The sequence below is a fragment of the Lontra canadensis genome, unplaced genomic scaffold (genome assembly GCF_010015895.1).
Source record: "Lontra canadensis isolate GAN:19392208 unplaced genomic scaffold, GSC_riverotter_1.0 scaffold8, whole genome shotgun sequence".
Lineage (NCBI taxonomy): Eukaryota > Metazoa > Chordata > Mammalia > Carnivora > Mustelidae > Lontra > Lontra canadensis.
Genome location: NW_022631002.1, coordinates 16,432,397 through 16,452,316, shown reverse-complemented (window position 1 = coordinate 16,452,316; position 19,920 = coordinate 16,432,397). Strand labels below are relative to the sequence as shown.

Sequence of the window (19,920 nt, the reverse complement as noted above, 5' to 3'; positions counted from 1 at the left end):
GTGTTTTTAGTATACACAGCTCCCCAGTGGCTGAATATCTAACATGACCTTGGAGCAGTGCTGGCTCCTATTCCCTTCCAAAGTTTAACACAGAGAGAGCCAGTTACCTTTGGCTTGACCTTGTAGGGCCCCCTAGGGTGGTCTGTTTCGAGAAAGCCATACTGGATCCATTTAATTAACTACTGTTTAAAACAAGTTTTTTCTAAACAACTTACTGGACTGACTACATGAGTAACAGGATTTTGAGGATTGTGGTAAGAGTACCTGTGTTGCAAAATTCAACATAAAAATGAGGCAAGACCAGTATCTAGAGAAACAAGTTCCTTTACATCCTGCAAAGCTCTGACAGTTATCTTAAGGCTAATTCTTGGTCAGGTTGATGCTAATTTATTTTTCCAAAAATAATTGTGACCAGGAAGCACAAGTTTTGCTTTGTTTCTTTTCTAATTGTGACAGGAAGAGGTTCATTGCTTCCTCAATTATCATCCCTCCCCTAGCCCTGATCCATGAGCTGCACCACAAGAATGAGCCAAACAGCAGCTGCCCAAGAAATCTTAGCAGGGAAATCATCACCCAAAACTGGTAAAATGACCCTGGTAAAATGTGTGGGTACTCATTTATGTTAATACTGTCATTAAACACTTGATGAACTGTGACCATTCTGTTCTGTTTTACTTATACAAGCAAACTGTTGTTCAAGGCAAAGGACTCTGCAGGTAAGACACATACAAGCCCTTTGTAAAAATAAGAACTCAGTGAAGATGGTCAACCACAGTCTTAACCGGCATTTTTAAACAAAACTTTCAGATATTAGGGACTATGTCATTATCAAATCTTGGCTCGGGGTAGACTATACAGGTCTATGAAATAATGTCTATGAAGAGTGGTTATTTATTTTCCCCAATTATTACCATACAAAATCATCAGGAAATGTTCACTCTTTCGGGGGAGTTCATTTTCTTCTCAAGTTGAAGGCAATATTTTGGCCATGGCTGATTTCAGGGCAAACATTTTTGATATATTCCTCCAATCTGGTTTGGCAATTCATTGTTTTCTGTCAGACCAAACCAGTATCAAGTTGATACCAGGCAAGTCATCCCCAGCTCAAATCCCAAGTGTTCGTGTTTTGGTTTCCAGAATCCTCAGATGCAGCAGAAAAAATTTAATCATTCACCTCCATCCAGTAGATGTTTGTAAATGTCTTGCTGTCCATTTTGTCAATGAACAGGCAGCCCTGCAAGTGGTCCATCTCGTGCTGGATGATTCGGGCTGTCCATCCGCTCGCCTGCCACACGACCTGCTCCCCTTTGGGGTCCAGCCCTGCAAAGTAAGTTACAGCCTGGTTAAGGATATGCTTAACCGCATCATTTTTAATCTCCTCACCTTTTCCCTGCCTCTGGTTTTTCACAGAAGGCAACGTGAGAAGGGAATGTAGACAGCAGCCCCTATTATTCCCAGAAAAGATGCCTCAACTATGTGCATTACCAAGTATTCAATGTGGCTCTAACGCTGACAATAGGTTGCTGGACTTACTACGGGGCTGAGATGAGAAATGATCTTTGTAAGGTGCCTCATTTCTAAACATTCCTCCCATTTCTGAAGTACTGCTGATTTATTTCAATTCCTAAGAGTCTTCCAACTTGGTACACTATAAAATTAAGGGATACCATTTACTTTCTGACCTGGACCAAGTGGCCTACTTAAGAGGAACAATCTTCCCAACCCCAGCAACAAATCACATTCCACAAGATATCCTGCGGTATGACAGACATGTATGGCTCATCATCATCCCGGCCTAGGGAAAGCTGGGTCCCACTTCTCCCATTCCACCATGACGGACCCAATTGGGTAAAAAGGGTACGTGTGTGAGACAGCCAGGGAGAGGGCACACAGCAGAGGACCTGTAGTGAGGTATTGTCGGAACTAGGCCACGTTCCCAGCCCAAGCCAAGTCCCCGACAAGCTGTCTCTGCTGTCACACTAGCCCCCATCCCGATCAGTCAGTCTTGAATCACGTTCCCTGCAGGGTTCTGCCTGTAGGCTTCGCTGAGCCTGCACTTCACAAATCTGCATTTTTGGGGGAAGATTTTATTTATTTATTTGTCAGAGAAAGTGAGCACAGGTAGGCAGGCAGAGGCAGAGGGAGAAGCAGGCTCCCCGCTGAGCAAGGAGCCCGATGTGGGACTCCATCCCAGGACCCAGGGACCATAACCCGAGCCGAAAGCAGCCGCTTAACCAACTGAGCTGCCCAGGCGTCCCACAAATCTGCATTTTAACTGGAGCTTTGCGAAAACTACATAGGACCAGAGATCGCCGCTTCCATGGGCAAAGGGGAAGAGACGCACGCGTTTACCAAACCACCCCAAAGCCAACGCCCTGCCCCTGCCGCACCTGAGATCTGCACGGCCTGGAAGCGGGGCACGCAAGCCAGGAAGCCGGCGACGCTCTCGCAGCCCTCAGGGAAGGTGACCAGGCGGCTGTCTAGCACCCGCATTCTGGGGTTCACAAACACGCGCAGGGGGAAGGGCTCCATCTGGCGGGCCTCGCGCAGGCGCGGCGGGCAGGCGCGGAAGAGCGCCTCGGGGAACTCTAAAGCCAGCACCTGCAGCGGCACCCCGAGCTGCGGAGCGCTCAGGCCCACGCAGCGCCTGCTCCGCATCACCTGCACCAGCCTCTGCACCAGCCGCTGCAGTTCGGGTCCCGCCAGCTGCGCCGGCTCCACCGGGCCAGCCACGGCCCGCAGTGCCGGGTCGCCGACCTGACACACGCGCGGGTAGGGCGGCTGGGGCGCGCCCAGCACCAGACGCCGCACGTAGCGCCAGTACGACCGCCGACGCGCCGGGCCCTCGAGGCTGTCCCGGGTGGGCGCGGAACTGCAGGCCCGGGCGCCGTCGCCCGCCGCTCCCCCTGCCCACGATGGGGCTGGTCCCAAGCAGTGACGCGCCCGCGCCAGCAGCGTCCCAAGCAGCAGCGGCGCTCCCATTCGGTCCGCGGTACGCCGAGAAGATCCTCCCGGCCCCCGCCGCCCTCCCCGGCCCACGTAGGCGAGCGCTCCCGTCGCGGGGGACGCCGGGAAACCGAGTTCTCGCGCGCCTTCCGGAAGCGCGAACGCGCGCCCCTAGAGCGCAGCCCGCCTCCGTGACGTCAGCCCCTTTATTATTGAATTCCGTGTTTTTATGTATAATCAACCGTTTGCAAGCGTGACGCATGGAGGTTCCCCTTTCGTATGCGCTCACGAATGCCTTCGCAGCCTACCCCCTGGGGCTGCCCGGTGCTCTCCAAGGCCGGCCTCACCTCTCCGCGGGCGCGGCAGGAAGCGCTGGCCGCCCCGCCCGTTAGGTGTCCTCCGCACCAGGGACCTCAGCCGGCGGCGCCTCCGCGGGATCCGCCTGCTCTTGCGCATCCTCAGGGCGAGCTGCAAGGGCAGGTTCCATGCCTGACTCCTCGGCGGCGGGTGCTGGAGCTGCGAGCTCCGGCACCAGCTCCTTGTCATCCAGACAGAGGACCAGCTCTCTTTTCGGCAGGAGGAAGGCAAGAGGCTCCTGGATGAGGCCGATGTTCACATGCCCAAGGTTTCTGTACTTGGAGAGCTGAGTGGGTGGAATGCCTGACCCACAGGCAGAGAAAGTGAAATAGAAAAAACGTTTAACAAATTTAAATATTGATGTGTCGCGGAAAAAAAAAAAAACTTATAGGACGTAACAGACACAATTTCCACAGTGAACAGTGAAAGCCATTTTTGTGATTTGGGACAAGAAACTATACTATAAAGCGAGGTTTTGAAGGTAATCTGGAACAACACGGTGGAGGGTTGATGGAGTTAAGAGCTAAGAGAACCTCGGAAGGCATTGGCTTCCCTGTGGCAGGCCAAAGGAGAAAGCTGGGGGGAAAGTTGCCAAGAGCCACTCTGCTGATGTGGCCACTGGACGACTGCCCAAAGGGAAGCTCTGTCTCCCCCAGCCTTCACTCCTGGCACAGAGTGAAGTGGGCACAGCGATGTGAAGACAGATTGGAAAAAAATCTTTTCAAAATACCTTTTCTGAATATTTCATATTAATAGAGTCATACAATATGTGGTTCTCCTGTAACTAGCTTCTTCCACTTAGCCAGATACACACATACTGTATTATTTCATTTATATGAAATGTCCAGAAAAGGCAAATCTGTTGTAATAGAAGGCAAATTAGTGGTTGCCAGGGGCTAAGACTGGGATTGGGTAATGACTACACTGGACAGGAGCGTTCTTTTTAGGGTGATGAAAATGTTCTAAAACTGGACAGTGGTAATGGCTGTACATCTCTGTATACTTACTAAAAAACAATGAATTTTACAAATAGGTGAATTATTTAGTATATGAATTATATCAATACAGTAGTTTTCAAGATCTTTCCCCTCCTTTCTCTTACCTAAGGTCTGTGCTATCTGAGCTGGTGGAAAAAGGACTTGGAGACAGCGATTTAAATAAGGAACAAGGTCTTCCAGGAAGACAGTGCAGAACTGGACAAAGAGCTCTTGCTCCCCACTGCTGAAAGCAGCCTCTTCTGCACGATGGAAGGCCAGGATTGTTTTGGTTACCTAGGAGACAGGGGCACCATCAGTCACTAGACTATCACCATCACTACCACCATCAGTGGTACCTGAAACTAAGCACAAATATGCAGCCCTCAAGTTTTCATAAAGAAAGTCATTCCAAACAGTACATTATATTACTGTCTTGTTTAAATTCAGAATTGTGGTCTCTCCACAGTTCTTTTGCTTCGTTGAGATATTTCTGACCCAAACCCAACTTGTTTCATTACTGGCACACTTTCCACTTCCAGTGAAAATGCATCAAGGTTCTTGATTCCTATAGGAGATGGACCACAACTATAGTGGATCCAGGAAAATGAGGCAAAACTATAAAATATTTTTACTGAGTAAGGCTTCTGAGGTTCCAGGAAGCCAGACCGCTAAAAAATTTTAAAAGAACACTGAGCTAAAAAAGAAGTTCCACATAAAAACAACAGAGCAACCTAGCTGATGTTCCTGGTTCAAGTCCTAGCTGTGCCACTTGCTGGTTTTGTGACTTCCAAGTGATTAAACACTTTGTGCCCTCTGTTCCTCAGTTTCCTTATCTATAAAGTAGGGCCTGCAACAGGATCTACCTCTTAGGGTTGTGAGGATCAGTTCTCAATAGGTATAAAGTGGCATGGAGTAAGTTCTACATACAGATTAGCACATTACTATTACCTGAATTTCACGGACTACAAAGTTTCAGTGCTCATGCTTCCTTCCTCTTACAGGAGGGCGTTAACAAACTTTTTTTTTTTTGAGTAACACAAGTGGGAAAGTTTATTAAAGCAAAAAGTACACTCTTGAGATATGAAAGCGGGCAAGCCCAAGAGTAAGAGAGCTGGGCCCAGAAAGATTTTATATAACCATGTCACAACTGCCACCTAGCTGACAGTAGTTGTAAGATGCTGTAAGTTGTAAGAAACATCCCATTATCTAAAGGTTTAAATATGTAAAAGATGTGCAGGATATCATTAGTTGTAGTATTTCTTGTATTATGTAGAATTCTAAGATGGTTCTTATGAATCCCACCCCTGGTATCCATGCCTTTGTGTAATCCCTTCCCCTTGACTGCAGGCAGAATGTGTGGCTTGTTTCTAACCCTTACTCAATATGGCAAAGGTGAAGAATTTGCAGATGTAATTAAAGCCCCTAATCAGTTGACTTTGAATTAATCAAGGGATATCCTGGTTGGGCCCGACTTAATCAGATAAGCCTTTTAAAAAAAGGTTGAGGATTTCCCTACAAAAAAAGAGACTCAGCCAGGAGAGTTGCTCTGTTGGCCTGAAACAGAAAGCCACACTTTATGGAGGGAGGTGGCTTCTAGGACCTAAGGGCCTTTACAACTGCAAAGAACAGAGATCTAACAACATGAATGAGCTTGAAAGGGGACCCCAGGCTTCAGATGAGACTGCCGCCTCGCCAGCACCTTGACTGTTGCCTTGTGAGATCCCGAGCAGAGGACCCAGAACTCCCAAAGAAACTGGGAGACGAGAACTGTGTTATCTTGGCTGCTATCTTTGTAGGAGTTTGTTATGTAGCAGGAGAAAACTAATGCATTACTCAGGCATTTTTACAGGTGAGCCACTTCACGTATTGTTCTAGGTCCCATCATGGGGGACTAACCAGAGCTTCTCAATCAGAAAAAGTCTCTAAAACCGCACTAAGCCTAAGTCTGCAACCACGTATCACACAGACTGATTTATTTTTTACAAAAGTTTGGCCACCTGTTACCAAAGAAAGCCCCAGTAGGGAGCCAGCAGAATGTGCTCACCTTGACAAGAGCGTCCTCCAGGGCCCTAGTCACTTCCTGTGCCAGGGCCACAGGGCAGCAGAGGCGCAGATCATTGAAGGCAACCAGAATATTGTTGAGGAAGCAGGCAAGTGGGGGGAAATCCAAGAGTACCATGGGTGGCTGCAGGGTCCCCGGCTGAGTGACTGGCACAGCAGCAGGCACGTTACTGCTGCCCAGGATGGCTGGAGCTGAGATGAGGGTGTAGGAATTCATTTCATCCTCGAACTTCTCCACTGATTCCTGAATTGCCTTCTGGAAAGTGCCGATGGCCACCCGCTGGAAAACAGGAGCCAACTGGCCCCGGAAATCAACCCCAACCCGGCTGAAGGACAGCCCAAAGTACATGCACTGACCCAGCAGAGAATCTAGACGACCACCAATCCCCCGGTAAAGGTCGGTCTCCAGCACCTGCAGGAACTGTGAGACTCTCTGTAGCACCCAGCCATAGAAGATGGCACTCTCGTTTATAGTGTGCTCACCCGTGGTAGGGGGCAACAATGGGTCCTCATCAGAGAATATGGCACGGTACTGGGTGATGATATCGAACAGATGGACACGGCAGGCCTCAATGGTTTTTGTGATGTGGAAATAGGGATCGTCATTGGGGATGGCAGTCAGAATGGAACGTAGCCAAGCATCTCGGGCCTGAAGAAACTTCACCCTCAACTCAGCCTCAGTGAAGACATCCATGCACCGGAGGAAGCTAATGACACGGAGGCAGGCGGGGAGCTGGATGTTGGTTCTTAGTTGCTGGATCAGCTGGCTCAGCATCAGCTGCATGGACTGGCGCACTTCGTTCACGATGCCCTGATAATATAGGGAGTCGGTCACATCACAGTGGGAATGACACTTCCGGGAACCCATTCCACTACCCCTGAATATTGGCGATCAACATTCCCACTGCTTTCCTGATATGAAGATTTCCTAAAGTTGATGTGTACAGGTTTACCAACAAATATCGTGTTCCCTGTGGCCTACAAGCCCCGTTTAATTGTCCTGCCTCCCCAGCTTTCTAATTCTGTCCCTCTGCTCACTGCAGTCCAGTCACACTGGCTGTCTTTTTCTTTTTTCTTTTTCTATCTTTGTATTTTTTTTTTTAAGATTTTATTTATTTATTTGAGAGAGAAAGCACGCACCAGAGGAGGGAGGGTCAGAGGGAGAAACAGACTCCTCACTGAGCAGGGAGGCCAACACGGGACTCGATCCTGTGACTCCAGGTTCATGACCTGAGCTTAAGGCAGTTGTTTAACCAACTGAGCCACCCAAGTGCCCCTGTATTTCTTTTTTTTTTTTTTTTTTTTTTAAAGATTTTAATTTATTTGACAGAGTGAGAGAGCACAAGCAGGACAAGCAGGCAGAGCAGCAGAGGGAGAGGAAGGGAAGCAGGCTCCCCACCGAGCAGGGAGCCCGATGTGGGGCTCGATCCCAGGACCCTGGGATCATGACCCGAGCCGAAGGCAGTTGCTCAACCCACCGAGCCACCCAGGCGCCCCTGCCCCTGTATTTCTTAAACACTCCCAACTTATTCTCTCCTCAGTCTGCTATACCTGGTCTTTCCACTTTCTGGTTTGCTCTTTCCCCACATCTTTGTGTGGCTGGTTTCTTATCATCTGGGTCTCAGTTTAAATATTCTCTCTCCAGCAGAGCCTTTCCTCACCACTCTACCTAGGGTACATACCCTAGTCTCCTACTCATTCCCTAGTTTATTTCCTTCAGACAGTTAGCATTATCTGAAAGGATCATGTTATTTTTTTTTTTTTTATAAAAGATTTTATTTATTTATTTGATAGAGAGATCACAAGCAGGCAGAGAGGCAGGCAGAGAGAGAGGAGGAAGCAGGCTCCCTGCTGAGCAGAGAGCCCGATGCGGGGCTCGATCCCAGGACTCCGAGATCATGACCTGAGCCGAAGGCAGCGGCCTAACCCACTGAGCCCCCCAGGCGCCCCAGGATCATGTTATTTAATTATTTACCAACTATTCATGAAATCTAGGACCTTCTGTGCTTTGTGTCATTGTCTCCCCAAGACCTAGATCAGTGCCTGGCACATGATTAATATTTATCAGTTGAATGAATGAATGAATGTTTCATGTTCAAGCCTGCCTGGCCGCCAGAAACTGAAATAAAACATGCAAAATTTCCCTAAGGTTTCTGCCTAAAGGTTCAGTGATCACCACAGAATTACTGATAATAAGAACATCAGTTTGTGGGGCACCTGGGTGGCTCAGTGGGTTAAGCCTCTGCCTTCGGCTTGGGTCGTGATCTCAGGGTCCTGGGATCGAGCCCCGCATCAGGCTCTCTGCTCAGCAGGGAGCCTGCTTCCTCCTCCTCTCTCTCTCTCTCTCTCTCTCTGCCTACTTGTGATCTGTCTGTCAAATAAATAAATAAAATCTTTAAAAAAAAAAGAACATCAGTTTGTGTCCTTTTGGGGCAGTGTGGCTACCTGGATGACAGGGATGGAGGAATATTTCCTTTCCAGTCGGCGTACATAGGCAGCAAGCTCCAAGGCCTCTTCATAATAGCTGTTCCGGACACAGGTGTCCATTAGCTGAGGAATCTCCAGGATTTCCAGAATTTCTGTGTGCCGGTTTAGAGTCAGGGTGTTCATCCGGCGGTTGGAGCTGATCTCCTCAGCCTCTTTGACAAAGTTCCTAGTAACAGACAGGAGAATATTGGTTGCTCACTACTCTACATCCAAAACTTAGCTACAATTACCAAGCATTTATTAGGAACTGGACAGTGAGCTGGACGGTTTATGATTTAATCTTCACACCAAACCTGTGAGGTAAGTACTATCACCCTTGAGGCAACTTTAATCCCAGAGAGGCTAAGCAGCTTGTCCAAGATCACACAATTAATAAATGATAAAAGTCTGTGAGCCCAGATCTGCCACTTTTTAACTAGCAGTGGCAAGGTACTTAGGCTCTGAGTTCTTTATTGGTAAAATAGTAGTAGGACCCACCTCATAAGCATGTGAGGATTAAATGAGATGATGTGTATAAAGCATTTAACACAGAACCTGACACACAGTAAATGTTAATAATAGCCATTCTTTTTGTGATCCCTAACCAGCTTAGAAGCTATAACCTTACCCTCAAGTTCCCTCAGCCTCTTCATCTTTTCTTAGCGTGTTGTTCCACTTTTAACTCCACAGTTTTCCCTTCTCCGTAACTACAGAGACCTGCTTTATGAAGTCCCCTATATAGGAAGGCGGGTGGAAGGGTACAGAAGCTATTGTCAAATATCCAAAGACTCAAAACTTAAATTTTATCGAGAAAGGCTGAAAGGTAGAATTAAGGATAATAGCTGAGGCCTAGAGGCAGAATATGGCATAAAAAGGAGAGACTTTTTTGGATAATTTTTGCTGCCTCCAAATGAAAGCATTTCGTTGTCAGCTTCTCTCAAAGTTTTTGACGGTCGGCTCGTGTACCTTAGAGCTGGCGACCGTAGAATGTTAGTATGTCAGACCCAGTAAGTGCTTTGCATGGATTCTCTAGTACAACAGTCCTGCGAGGGAGGGACGTGCAGCTGTTTTCCAATCCTGCCTTGGGGACTTACTAGCTTCCAAGTGCCCCTAGACAATCCCCAAGCTGTCTCAACTTCCTCATACATAAAATGGGAAAGCTGTAATGAAGCTTAAGTGGATTTTTCAAATGCTCAGAGGAGCGCCTGACCCATGGTAACTGCTATGTGTTAGCTATTTCTTTCGTCATAAATGTCAGCTATTAGGGGCGCCTGAGTGGCTCAGTGGGTTAAAGCCTCTGCCTTCGGCTCAGGTCATGATCCCAGAGTCCTGGGATCGAGCCCCGCATCGGGCTCTCTGCTCAGCGGGGAGCCTGCTTCCTCCTCTCTCTCTCTGCCTGCCTCTCTGCCTACTTGTGATCTCTGTCTGTCAAATAAATAAATAAAATCTTAAAAAAAAAAAAAAAAGTCAGCTATTACAGTTGCTAAAAAACCCCCTTAGCGCCAGGCCCGCCGCACCTGCAGCTCTGCTGGAAGCTGGGCAAGCGGTCGAGCAGGCGGCCGAGCGACGCCTCCACGTCGCCGAAGAGGCGGTGGATGCGCTCCGTGCACTCGGCGCCTCGGATGAAGGTCTTGTAGTTGGCAAAGGCCAAGTCGCGCGTCTGCTGCAGCAGCTGCGCTCGCTCTTCCGCCAAGCGCTCGGGCTCGCGCCTCAGCCGCTCCAGCCCGGAGCCGCTCAACTCCCGGAGGTAGCGGCCCACGTCGGGCCGCTCCCGCCACTGGGCCTCGGGGAAACGGTCTCGGAACAGCGATGCCAGGAGCCCTTCATCCTCCACCTCCCCGAGAGCTGCGGCAGTGGCCGTCGTTGTGGCAGGCTCCGTGGTTGACGAGGCGACCGTCGCCGTCGCCGCCATCTTCCAGCAGCAGCGTCACTTCTCCTCCGGCCCTGCGAGGGCGCTGGCTCGGAATCCAGGACCGGAAGCAGCGGGGGGTTCGTATCCGGCCCGCTTGCTTTGCCGATGGTCCTCCAGGCCACGGGGCACTGGGGCAGGGACCCAATTGAAGGCGGCTAGAGAGGCAGGCTGTGGGGTTGCCAGGGAGCGGCCGGCGGCTGACTTCCGTTTCCGGCCTCTGAGGCACGCGGATTCGGTGTTGTAACCCAGCGGGAAAATGCGGCCTTTAACTGAAGAAGAGACCCGCGTAATGTTTGAGAAGATAGCGAAATAGTAAGAGCGCGCGGAGGGGAAGGGGAAATGTGTGTGTGGCGGGTAGAGTGGGGACGCGGGGCCGGGAGGAGGCTGTTGGGGCGCTGTCTCCAGCCCTCCTTTTGCTTTCAGCATCGGGGAGAACCTTCAGCTGCTGGTCGACAGGCCCGACGGCACCTACTGTTTCAGGCTGCACAACGACCGTGTGTACTATGTGAGGTGAGGCGGTGCCGGGTGGACGACAGTAGCCCCGGGTGGAGGACTGGGTCCCACCAGCTTCTCCCATCTGACACCTTCCTCTTCCTTACCCCTTCAGTGAGAAGATCCTGAAGTTGGCCGCCAACATCTCTGGGGACAAGCTGGTATCGCTGGGGACCTGCTTCGGAAAATTCACTAAGACTCACAGGTTCCGGTTGCACGTCACGGCTCTGGATTACCTTGCACCCTATGCGAAGGTTTGTAGGGTGGTATTCAGTCGGCCACTGGGGAGGAAGGAAGTCAAAGATGAGGGCCACGTCAGAACGCAGATAATCGGGTAGCTTCTCTGTCACGGAGTCAGTGCCAGCTCATGGGGATGTTTGCAGGTCTTGCTGCTTGGGCATGGTTGGGGTTCTGGCATGAGGATGCTGTATGGTTGCATAGTCGTAGTTCTGTCCAGCAGAGTACAAAAGCCTATGCAGACCCCACTCAAGAAAAGCAAATTGGTGGCTTCGGTGAGAGCATAGTGGGATCCAGAAAAGGAGCTTTTAAACTCTCCATGTGAGAGGTTACAGAGTTGAGGAAAGAACTTTCTGGCAGTTCTCTTTAGGGAGTGAATAATTTGAGATAACCATCCATTTTTCTCTTTTCCTGAAAATGCTTTCAAGAAGTTAATCACATATCCAGCAGCTGGCTTATGTGCAGGGATACAGCAAGTAGCATTTTAATGCCTCTTGGATTTAATTCTGTTTTGTTTTTTTTTTTTTATAGTATAAAGTGTGGATAAAGCCTGGAGCAGAGCAGTCCTTCCTGTATGGGAACCATGTGTTGAAGTCTGGACTGGGTCGAATCACTGAAAATACTTGTCAGTACCAGGGAGTGGTGGTGTACTCCATGGCAGACGTCCCTTTGGTAAGTAGAGATGGTAGCTGTTATAAAAACCAAGTATCTTTTTAGTCAAGAAGGATGTATTTTCAATCCGTGCGCTTTAGAGACTAAATTTTCAGCACCTTTCAAATTTCTCAAAGATAAGAACTGTACTTTTTCATCTTCATAATTTCTACCCCTCAATGCGTGCCAACTGAATGACTTGAGTGAATCAGTGTCTCTTCTTTTGAATCCCAGGGTTTTGGGGTGGCAGCAAAGTCTACACAAGACTGCAGGAAAGTAGACCCCATGGCGATTGTGGTATTTCATCAAGCAGACATTGGGGAATATGTGCGGCATGAAGAGACTTTGACTTAAAACGAAATCATCGCGAGGACTTATGGCTGTGTGGAAGGGCCTAGCTTTCTTTCCTGTGTCTGTGTAGGCTCCATCATCATGTTGAATTTTGTCAACACTGTGACTTCTTCAGGGACTTCTTAGTTTAATATTCTCTCTATTATGGATGAATGCAGGCTGGATTCTTATGCGGAAATGGCTCAAAAACAGTGTTTCAGATCTTTGCGTTTGTGACTAAAGAGAATACTGTGTTTTATATTTGAATCAAGGGGCTTCTTGTCTTGAGTAACAGGTTCTAAGTCATTGGAACTGAGGACAAGAATAGCTAGCTTATTGTTATCTGTGATAACACTGTTTTCCAAACTCATGATAAGAGCACAGGAGATTTTCTTCATTATTTATTAATACCATGGAAGTCAGATATTATCATATTAGAATGGTAGGTCACATATGGGATTTTACAAATGAAATTTGGATAAAATAACAGCAATTTGTTCTGCCAATCTTCTATATAGTAGGTTCTGTGTGGTGTGGGAGAAAACCTTGGGTTCAAACCCTGGTTCTGACACCTGCTGGCTGTATGGCTTTAGAGGTGCCATTCAACTTTGATAAGCTTATTTTCTTCTTCTGCTTCAAAAAACAGCTTTCACCATCTACCTAAGAATGGTTTTTAGAATTAGAAATCACATTTGTAAAGCACTTAGCACAGTGCCTGGCAAATGTTAGGTGTTAAATAAATGGTAAGAATTATTTTTATGTCGTATATACCCGGGTATTTCTATTACTAAGGATAGGATCTCCTGTGGTGATAGTGTAGTTTTGATGATATATCTTGGTTCTTGTTCTCCCTTTTTCTTAGATGGTATGATCCCAGGCTAATGTTATTTTCATTACCTTGATTTCTTAAAACGTGATTTCCCTTACCAACCTTTATTTACCTGACTGGACTAGACAGAAAGCACTAATCATAGACACTGAAATAATTCAGCTCCTCCCACCTTGCCCATGCCTGCCAAAATTATTTTTGGAATTATTAAAATGTTTTTTTTAATGAAAAAATTTCACTAAGTTTTTTTTAAACTGCCTGTATTATAAAGCATTTCTTTAAATACACTTTTTTCCTGCTTATTTTAAATTCCAAAGGTGACATCTCTAAAAATAAAATATTCAACTACAAAAAAGCAGTCTACCAATTCCTGTTTTTGTATGCAACGTATAAAACAGATATGTTTTGTCCCATTTTTTTTCAATTCTTCTCCTTCCCAAGGTTATGTGTAAACCCTCTAGATAGACTTAGTAAAGGTTGAGGGACCGCTGTATGTTGAACAGTATTTTGAGGGTAGCATTTGGTATACACTTTAGTAATAGCTAATATCCAAACTTGCACATTTATTATTTTATTGCCATTTTGAGGCAACTGGAGAGGAAAGGAAAGCAATAGACTAAGATGTTGGAACAAGATCAATTGATTTTTTCCAGTAATCTACAAAGCTTATTTGACCAGAACTTTGACAGAGCTTCAGCCCCAGAAGAAGAGAGCTAGGCTGCTGTAGTCATTTTGGCTTAGCATCTTGGCTTTTTCGTGTCTGTAGTCTTTGGGACATTGAAGAGACGCTTCAAGAAATACAGCTGCAGGATCCCAGAAAGAATAATAACAAGGCTCTGAGCTGTTGACCACCAGTTCACATAGTTATAGTTTGATTGGAGAAGGAAAAAGTCAGCCATTTTCCTCATACGGGCAAAGTTGTAGTATCGCCACATGTGGAAGATATTGTTCTGCACCTTCCGTGTACTCTCCTGTGGGACAGAAAATGAAGTAAAGAGAGGGTCCTCCTTACCTCCTGTCTGGTCTCAGCTGGGTGCTCACGAGCACTAATCTAAGTTACCTGGAAGTTGAGTAACTTACTTATAATTTTACGATATGTAGTAAGTTGATTATCGTAGTTGTTAGTAAAGCTGGTTTTGCTGTATATGAAAAAAATGTCTGGATTTTTTTTTTTTTTTTTTTGGCGGTGAGCAACAAAGCAAAATTTATTGAGCCATAGCAAAGCGATAGCACAAAGCTCCTGAAGAGGGAGGGGATCCAGGAGGGTTGCCTAAAAGACACAATTTTATAATGAAAAATTTCAATGATGAAACTAGAAAGCTCTTGCAGGTGTCTCACAGTATCTCTAGATTTAGGCATGTACTCTATACGTCATTGCTGTTCTGGTGATGTCTTCTGTTCTTTGAATATGGTAGAAGACTAGGGCCCGCAGACTTCTTATTAAAGGACCAGATAGTAAATATTTTCGGTTTTGCAGGCAGTACAGTCTGTTGCAACTACCAAACTCTGCTGTTAGCACAGAAGCAGCTGTGTGTAATTGTCATATGAGCATAACTGTGTTTCAGTAAAGTGTCATTTGTGGAAACAGGCAGTGGGCTTTTGTGCACTGAAAAATACTATCAAGAAAATGAAAAGACATCCCACAGAATGGAGAAAATGTTGGCAAATCACTTATCTGATAAGGGATTTATATCCAGAATATTTTAAAAAACTTATACCTCATCAATAAAAAGAACACCCAATTTTAAACCAGGTAAAGGATTTGAATAGACAGTTCTCCAAAGAAGATAGACAAATGGCCCAAAAAACATGAAAAGATGCTCAGTGGTCTTAGCCATTAGGGAGACAGAACTCAAAACCACAAGATACAACTCCACACCCACTAGGATGACTATTAATAAAAGAGACAGTGGCATGTTGGCGAGGATGTGGAGAAATTGAAACCACATATGCTGGTGGGAGTGTAAAATGCCGTAGCCACTGGAGAACAGGAGTTACTCACAAAGTTAAACAGATGACCATGTGACCCAACAGATTATACCACTTCTTGGTATACAGAAATGAAAACATGTTCACACAAAAACTTCATGCAAATGTTTATGGCTGCATTATTCATAGTAGCCAAAAAAGTGGACAACCCAAATGTCTATCAGCTGATGAGTGGATAAGCAAAATGTGGTACAGTCATACAAGAGAGTATTAGTTATCCATAAAAGGGAATGAAGTACTAATATATGCTACAATATGGATTAATTTTGAGAACACACTTCACTAAGTGAAGGAGTCTGGAAACAAAGGCCACATTGTATGATTCTACTCATACACTGTTTGCATGATACATACATACAATGTACAGGATAGGCAAATTTATAGAAACAGAAAGTTAATTAGTGAATGCTTGCCCAGGACTAGGAGGGGTCCTGGGGAAGGAAGAGTGACTAATGGGTGTGTAGTTCTTTTTGGGTGATGAAACTTCTAGAATTAGATGTGATAGTGGCAGGACCTTGGGAATATACTAAAAACCTCAGAATTGTACACTTTAAAATGGTGAATGGGCCATTCCATTGGGAAATGGGCCTAGATTTAGTTTGTGTGCCATAGTGTGCCAACTCCTTGTATAAAACAAGTGAGGAATTTCAGGAGCTCCAAGTCCTAAAAATTAAAGGATTCAGATCCCTGTGCCTGTTTGGTTTCTCCCCAGGTGAGCTCTCACTCAGGTGATATTATTTCCAAGGATGTTTCCACATTGTTACTCCCACAAAATGGTTACCTCAATGGCATCCAGAGTATCATTCAGTTGTTTTCTTTCATTCTTCTGTTTGTGGTCCATCTCAGGCCCCTCATAGAAGACTCCAAAATTGAGGTACACTTGCACAGAACCAAAGTGATTTTGCTGATTTTTTAGACAAAGCTGATAAAAACCTGTAGGAATCCCTAAATCATTACTAAAGCTTGGTCTCCACCCTTTGTTGATCTACCACCCTCTAAGTTTCCCCAAAGATACATGTTTACCAGTGTTAAAGGTACTACTGTAGTTTCCTTCCTTTTACTTAGGAAGTAGATCCAATTTTTTTATGTGGAAACCTTACATGATCTTCCATGAAACTTATTTTACTAAGTACAAGTTACAATATAGTGTTTTGCCAATTAGTGACTTAGTTCTATAAATTAGTAAATTTGTAAGTAAATTTAAGTTCTATACTAGATTGAAAACAATGTTTTCTCTGTCTTTTTCAACATATATTTCTCACATCTCTTATTGAAGCTCTTCTGCTTGACAAAGTGAACTGAAATTAAGAGCATGGTGGTTTTCCTGCTTCTTATACACCATTAGAGCTGGGGGATACCATCTTGAACTTGAGACTAGAGAAAAAATTGATGTGTTTGAATGAAAGAAGCTATCCTGCTGAATGGAGTAACTCCTGCAAGGTGGTTTGTACAGGAGCCGATGGTTTAGGGCATATACTGGTGCTGATTCTTAATGGGGGTTGCCACCCTTTGTATGTATGTGGAAGTGGGGAGGAGCGGGATTAGAAAGGTGCAGCAGCATATTTGTCAAAATGATTGGAAGGCAATATTGGCAGGTAGGGGCCAAAGGTGCTAACTACCCTAGAGTGCTGAATATCCTGTGCTACACAATGAAGGATTGTTTCATGTCCCTGTTGAGAAACATTGTCTTTCTTCGGACACCCGGATGGTAGAGAGGGGGGTTAAAACTGACCCCATGCTGGGGGCGCTTGGGTGGTTCAGTTAGGTAAGCATCTGTCTTCAGCTTGGATCATGATCCCGGGGTGCTGGGATTGGGCCTCATGTCTGGCTCCCTGCTCAGTGGGGAGTTTGCCTCTCTCTCTCCCTTTATCCCTCCCCGACTTGCATGCTTGCCCACGTGCATGCTTATGCTCCTGCTCGCTCTCTCTCGAGAGAAAAGACAAAAACCAAAACCCAAAAAACTGACCCATGTTGTCCAAGGTGGGGACAGACTCGATCTGGCTGTAGAAATTTTCTGGTGACTGGAGAAGTGCTTTGTTGTGGAACGTGGGTATTTTCACTGTGATGCGTTACCTTTCGTTCTGAGTCTGCTGTTTGGTAACTGCCTCAAGTACTCTGAAAACTAGAAAGAAGTGCTGTCCTCAAATAAATTTGTTAATTGGAATTCTGTATTATAAATGGGTCAATTTTGGTCACTTTCTCATAACCTGTTCAGTTGGAGACAATGAGATAAAATTGAGCTTCTGGACCCTGGAGTTAAAATAGTCACCTGGAGACCCTGTCCCAAATCTGCCAGTGGACATACTGCCTCTGCTGCTGGCAATCTGCTGTAAAGTTTTGATGTTGGTGCTGAAGGCTAGTTTTTGGTGTTCAAAGCTATTTAGTCCCCCTACTGTTTGATCATCCCTCTGTGAAAAAGCCAGAGCTTTTACATCTCATGTACTTCAGTAATTTCAGTACTTCCTCATTATTGACCCAGTTTCAAAGAAACTTATGATTATTACAGTAACTGGTGATGAAAACAGACCTGTCTCTTTGGTAGAGAAGTTTATCTGGCCTCGAACATTCTGAGAGGAGTCTATGAGGAAACCCTGTGGGGTGTGTGCAGTGGCAGCAACATGTCGGTCATGTGACATTCCCAGTGTCCGCTGCACCTGCCAAGACACATTAAAGAGGGAGAAAAGCCCCTGCTACATCACAGAAAGCTAACTAAGTGCCAAGATTGACATTCCTAATCATCAGCACAGTGGTTCTCAATCAGGGATGGTACTGCCCAATCCTCCCTGGGAGTTTGGATTGAGACAATAGTGGTGTTGGGGGTTGAGTAGGAAGAGACAGCAATATTGAACATCCTACCATGTTAGAAACAGTATTGTAAGACAAAGAATTACCCAAAATGCCAGTAACACTCCTGTTAGGAAGACCTGTCTCAGAATGTCCATCTGGTGTGTATCGATTGATATGTATGTTTTTGTAGAGTTCTTGATTGAACTTGCTTGGTTTTGACTTCCCTGGTGGTGTCTCAGACTTGGGCTTACTTGCTGCTTGACAGCAAATAAATAGGACATTCAATAGTCACTTCTCAAGCTGGATCTTATAGGCCCATGCTACAGTGTGCTTACTAGTAGCTACTGTCCTGTTATAAATTGAGAGATAAGAAAAGGCTCTGATAAGCTAACTTAAAATAAGCTTTGAGTTACAGTGCAATGGAATAAGATCAATATAGTCTATTACTATGTAAACAAAATTTAGAAAGTTAACAGGTTTCTTTTTATTATTTAAAAAAATATTTTATTAATTTATTTGACAGACAGAGATCACAAGTAGGCAGAGAGGGAGGGGGAGGCAAGCTCCCCGCCGAGCAGAGAAACCGATGTGGGGCTCGATCCCAGGACCCCGGGATCATGACCTAAGCCGAAGGCAGAGGCTTTAACCCACTGAGCCACCCAGGTGCCCCGAGTTAACAGGTTTCTAAGATAAAGAACAAAAGAAATTAACAGCCTTTGACTTTACTATTGAGTTCACCATTCTTGGGCACTGTGGTATAAGACCACAGGATGGATAAATGTACTTAACCTATAAACAGGCAACTTGAAAACATTCACCTTCCCAAAGAAACAGAGGACTGTCTGGCCAAATAGAGAGACCCTGAGCTGGTGATTCTGTTGTCTGCCAGAATTACTCCTTAAAGCAGCAGAGTAAATGTTGCTCCCCCGGTTCCATAAACTGAAGCATCTTTCTTTGAAATAATCAGGGTCTGTTTCCAAAGTTCATGTAAGTTTTCATTCAACTTTGTACCATATCCATATTGTTTTATTATTTTATAAAAATGGATTCTCTCTCATCTCCAAGTCTGAGTTAATATATATATGATTACCTCTCCAGGAAGAGGCAGTATGTTTGTCCCATGGCTTTGAGCACACCTCCACTGCCCCCAGTTTGAGAAGTCAAGCCATATGTTTTAGTGATTAGTCATCCATCAAGAGTTTCCATCCAACTGCAGATCCATTTCATTAACAGGTAGGGAATCACAGCATAGTAAAGACAACCAGAATCCTGTATTTGAATAAAACCTATCCCACTTTGCAAAAGGAAACAAACAAAAAACAAGTCCCCAGTATGGTGAGAGGAGCCCATGTACTCACCTCATAACTGAAATAGAAATATCCATTCTGGTGGGCAAATTGCCAGAAGCATTCTGTGCCTGCTGGAGGGATCATGATGGCAAAGTCAGATCGATCTGCTCCATGGAAGAGCAGCTGGTCCCCAGAGCCACTAAGGGGTTCTGTCTTCTGGCTCCTAGCAGAAGTCACTAGGTTCAGAACCACCAGTCCAGCCCCAAAGAGCAAAGGGAACATGTTGCTTTTTGGAGACTCCTCTGCAGGTGAACTGCTTGCAGTCTAGTGAAACCAAGTAGTTTAATCAACTGCTAGGGTAATCATTAACTTACAAGTCACACTTAGCCCGGTTTCAGGGCCACACAGAGATATTCCATGATAGAACTGGCACAATATCCCCATGCTTGGCTCACAGGAAGTGTTTTTGGTTTCACCCCAAAAACTCAAGGGATGGAGCACCTGAGTGGCTCAGTCGGCTAAGTGTCTGCCTTTGGCTCAGGTCATGATCCCAGAGTCCTGGGATCGAGCAGGCATCGGGGCTCTCTGCTCAGCAGG

The 19,920-nt window shown here is 45.8% G+C and overlaps 4 protein-coding genes across 7 annotated transcripts in view; 1 reads left to right on the top strand and 3 right to left on the bottom strand.

Moving 5' to 3' along the window:
• Nucleotides 1–594: 594 nt before the first annotated feature.
• On the bottom strand, nucleotides 595–3,287 carry PDF (peptide deformylase, mitochondrial). Its single transcript, XM_032854077.1, is given in 3 exon segments — nucleotides 595–1,320; nucleotides 2,391–3,111; nucleotides 3,113–3,287. Coding segments are annotated over 3 exon segments (975 nt in total). The 5' UTR covers nucleotides 3,209–3,287; the 3' UTR covers nucleotides 595–1,162.
• Nucleotides 1,208–10,781, bottom strand: COG8 (component of oligomeric golgi complex 8). The gene is made up of 6 exons (XM_032854068.1): nucleotides 10,325–10,781; nucleotides 8,787–8,994; nucleotides 6,325–7,152; nucleotides 4,406–4,574; nucleotides 3,294–3,606; nucleotides 1,208–1,320 (listed from the first exon to the last, which is right to left on the bottom strand). Exons 1-5 carry the CDS (start codon nucleotides 10,717–10,719, stop codon nucleotides 3,335–3,337), a joined length of 1,872 nt encoding a protein of 623 aa, XP_032709959.1. The 5' UTR covers nucleotides 10,720–10,781; the 3' UTR covers nucleotides 1,208–1,320; nucleotides 3,294–3,334.
• A 68-nt stretch (nucleotides 10,782–10,849) lies between these two features.
• Nucleotides 10,850–19,920, top strand: part of NIP7 (nucleolar pre-rRNA processing protein NIP7) — a 58,736-nt gene continuing 49,665 nt past the window's right edge. The window contains exons 1-5 of one of the 3 annotated variants that reach the window (XM_032854080.1): nucleotides 10,850–11,031; nucleotides 11,143–11,229; nucleotides 11,327–11,465; nucleotides 11,980–12,120; nucleotides 12,334–13,476. In XM_032854080.1, the coding sequence (XP_032709971.1) occupies nucleotides 10,976–11,031; nucleotides 11,143–11,229; nucleotides 11,327–11,465; nucleotides 11,980–12,120; nucleotides 12,334–12,453 (543 nt within the window). In that variant the 5' untranslated portion in view covers nucleotides 10,850–10,975 and the 3' untranslated portion in view covers nucleotides 12,454–13,476. Of the gene's footprint in view, nucleotides 11,032–11,142; nucleotides 11,230–11,326; nucleotides 11,466–11,979; nucleotides 12,121–12,333; nucleotides 13,477–19,920 lie in introns of those variants that run through there. The other 2 variants (XM_032854078.1, XM_032854079.1) reach the window with 2 other exon arrangements.
• On the bottom strand, nucleotides 13,603–19,726 carry TMED6 (transmembrane p24 trafficking protein 6). Of its 2 annotated transcripts, none has more exons than XM_032854082.1 (4): nucleotides 19,393–19,726; nucleotides 17,775–17,895; nucleotides 16,029–16,180; nucleotides 13,603–14,229 (listed from the first exon to the last, which is right to left on the bottom strand). In XM_032854082.1, the coding sequence occupies exons 1-4, from the start codon at nucleotides 19,603–19,605 to the stop codon at nucleotides 13,996–13,998; spliced, it is 720 nt and encodes a 239-aa protein (XP_032709973.1). In that variant the 5' UTR covers nucleotides 19,606–19,726; the 3' UTR covers nucleotides 13,603–13,995. The 2 variants fall into 2 exon arrangements, with proteins under 2 accessions (XP_032709973.1, XP_032709972.1); XM_032854081.1 differs by having other exon boundaries at nucleotides 13,605–14,229; nucleotides 17,775–17,901; nucleotides 19,393–19,717.

What these genes read in the sequence shown, in the direction of transcription:
- COG8 (XM_032854068.1), bottom strand. Translation starts at nt 10,719, where the DNA reads ATGGCGGCGACGGCGACGGTCGCCTCGTCAACCACGGAGCCTGCCACA. An exon ending in CCTCCATCCCTGTCATCCAG is followed by an intron (nt 7,153 to 8,786) that starts GTAGCCACACTG and finishes CTATATTATCAG; the next exon opens with GGCATCGTGAACGAAGTGCG. An exon ending in TGGAGGACGCTCTTGTCAAG is followed by an intron (nt 4,575 to 6,324) that starts GTGAGCACATTC and finishes CCTGTCTCCTAG; the next exon opens with GTAACCAAAACAATCCTGGC.
- TMED6 (XM_032854081.1), bottom strand. Translation starts at nt 19,605, where the DNA reads ATGTTCCCTTTGCTCTTTGGGGCTGGACTGGTGGTTCTGAACCTAGTG. An exon ending in ATTTCTATTTCAGTTATGAG is followed by an intron (nt 17,902 to 19,392) that starts GTGAGTACATGG and finishes GTGTCTTGGCAG; the next exon opens with GTGCAGCGGACACTGGGAAT. An exon ending in CTTCTCTACCAAAGAGACAG is followed by an intron (nt 16,181 to 17,774) that starts GTCTGTTTTCAT and finishes GGATTCCTACAG; the next exon opens with GTTTTTATCAGCTTTGTCTA.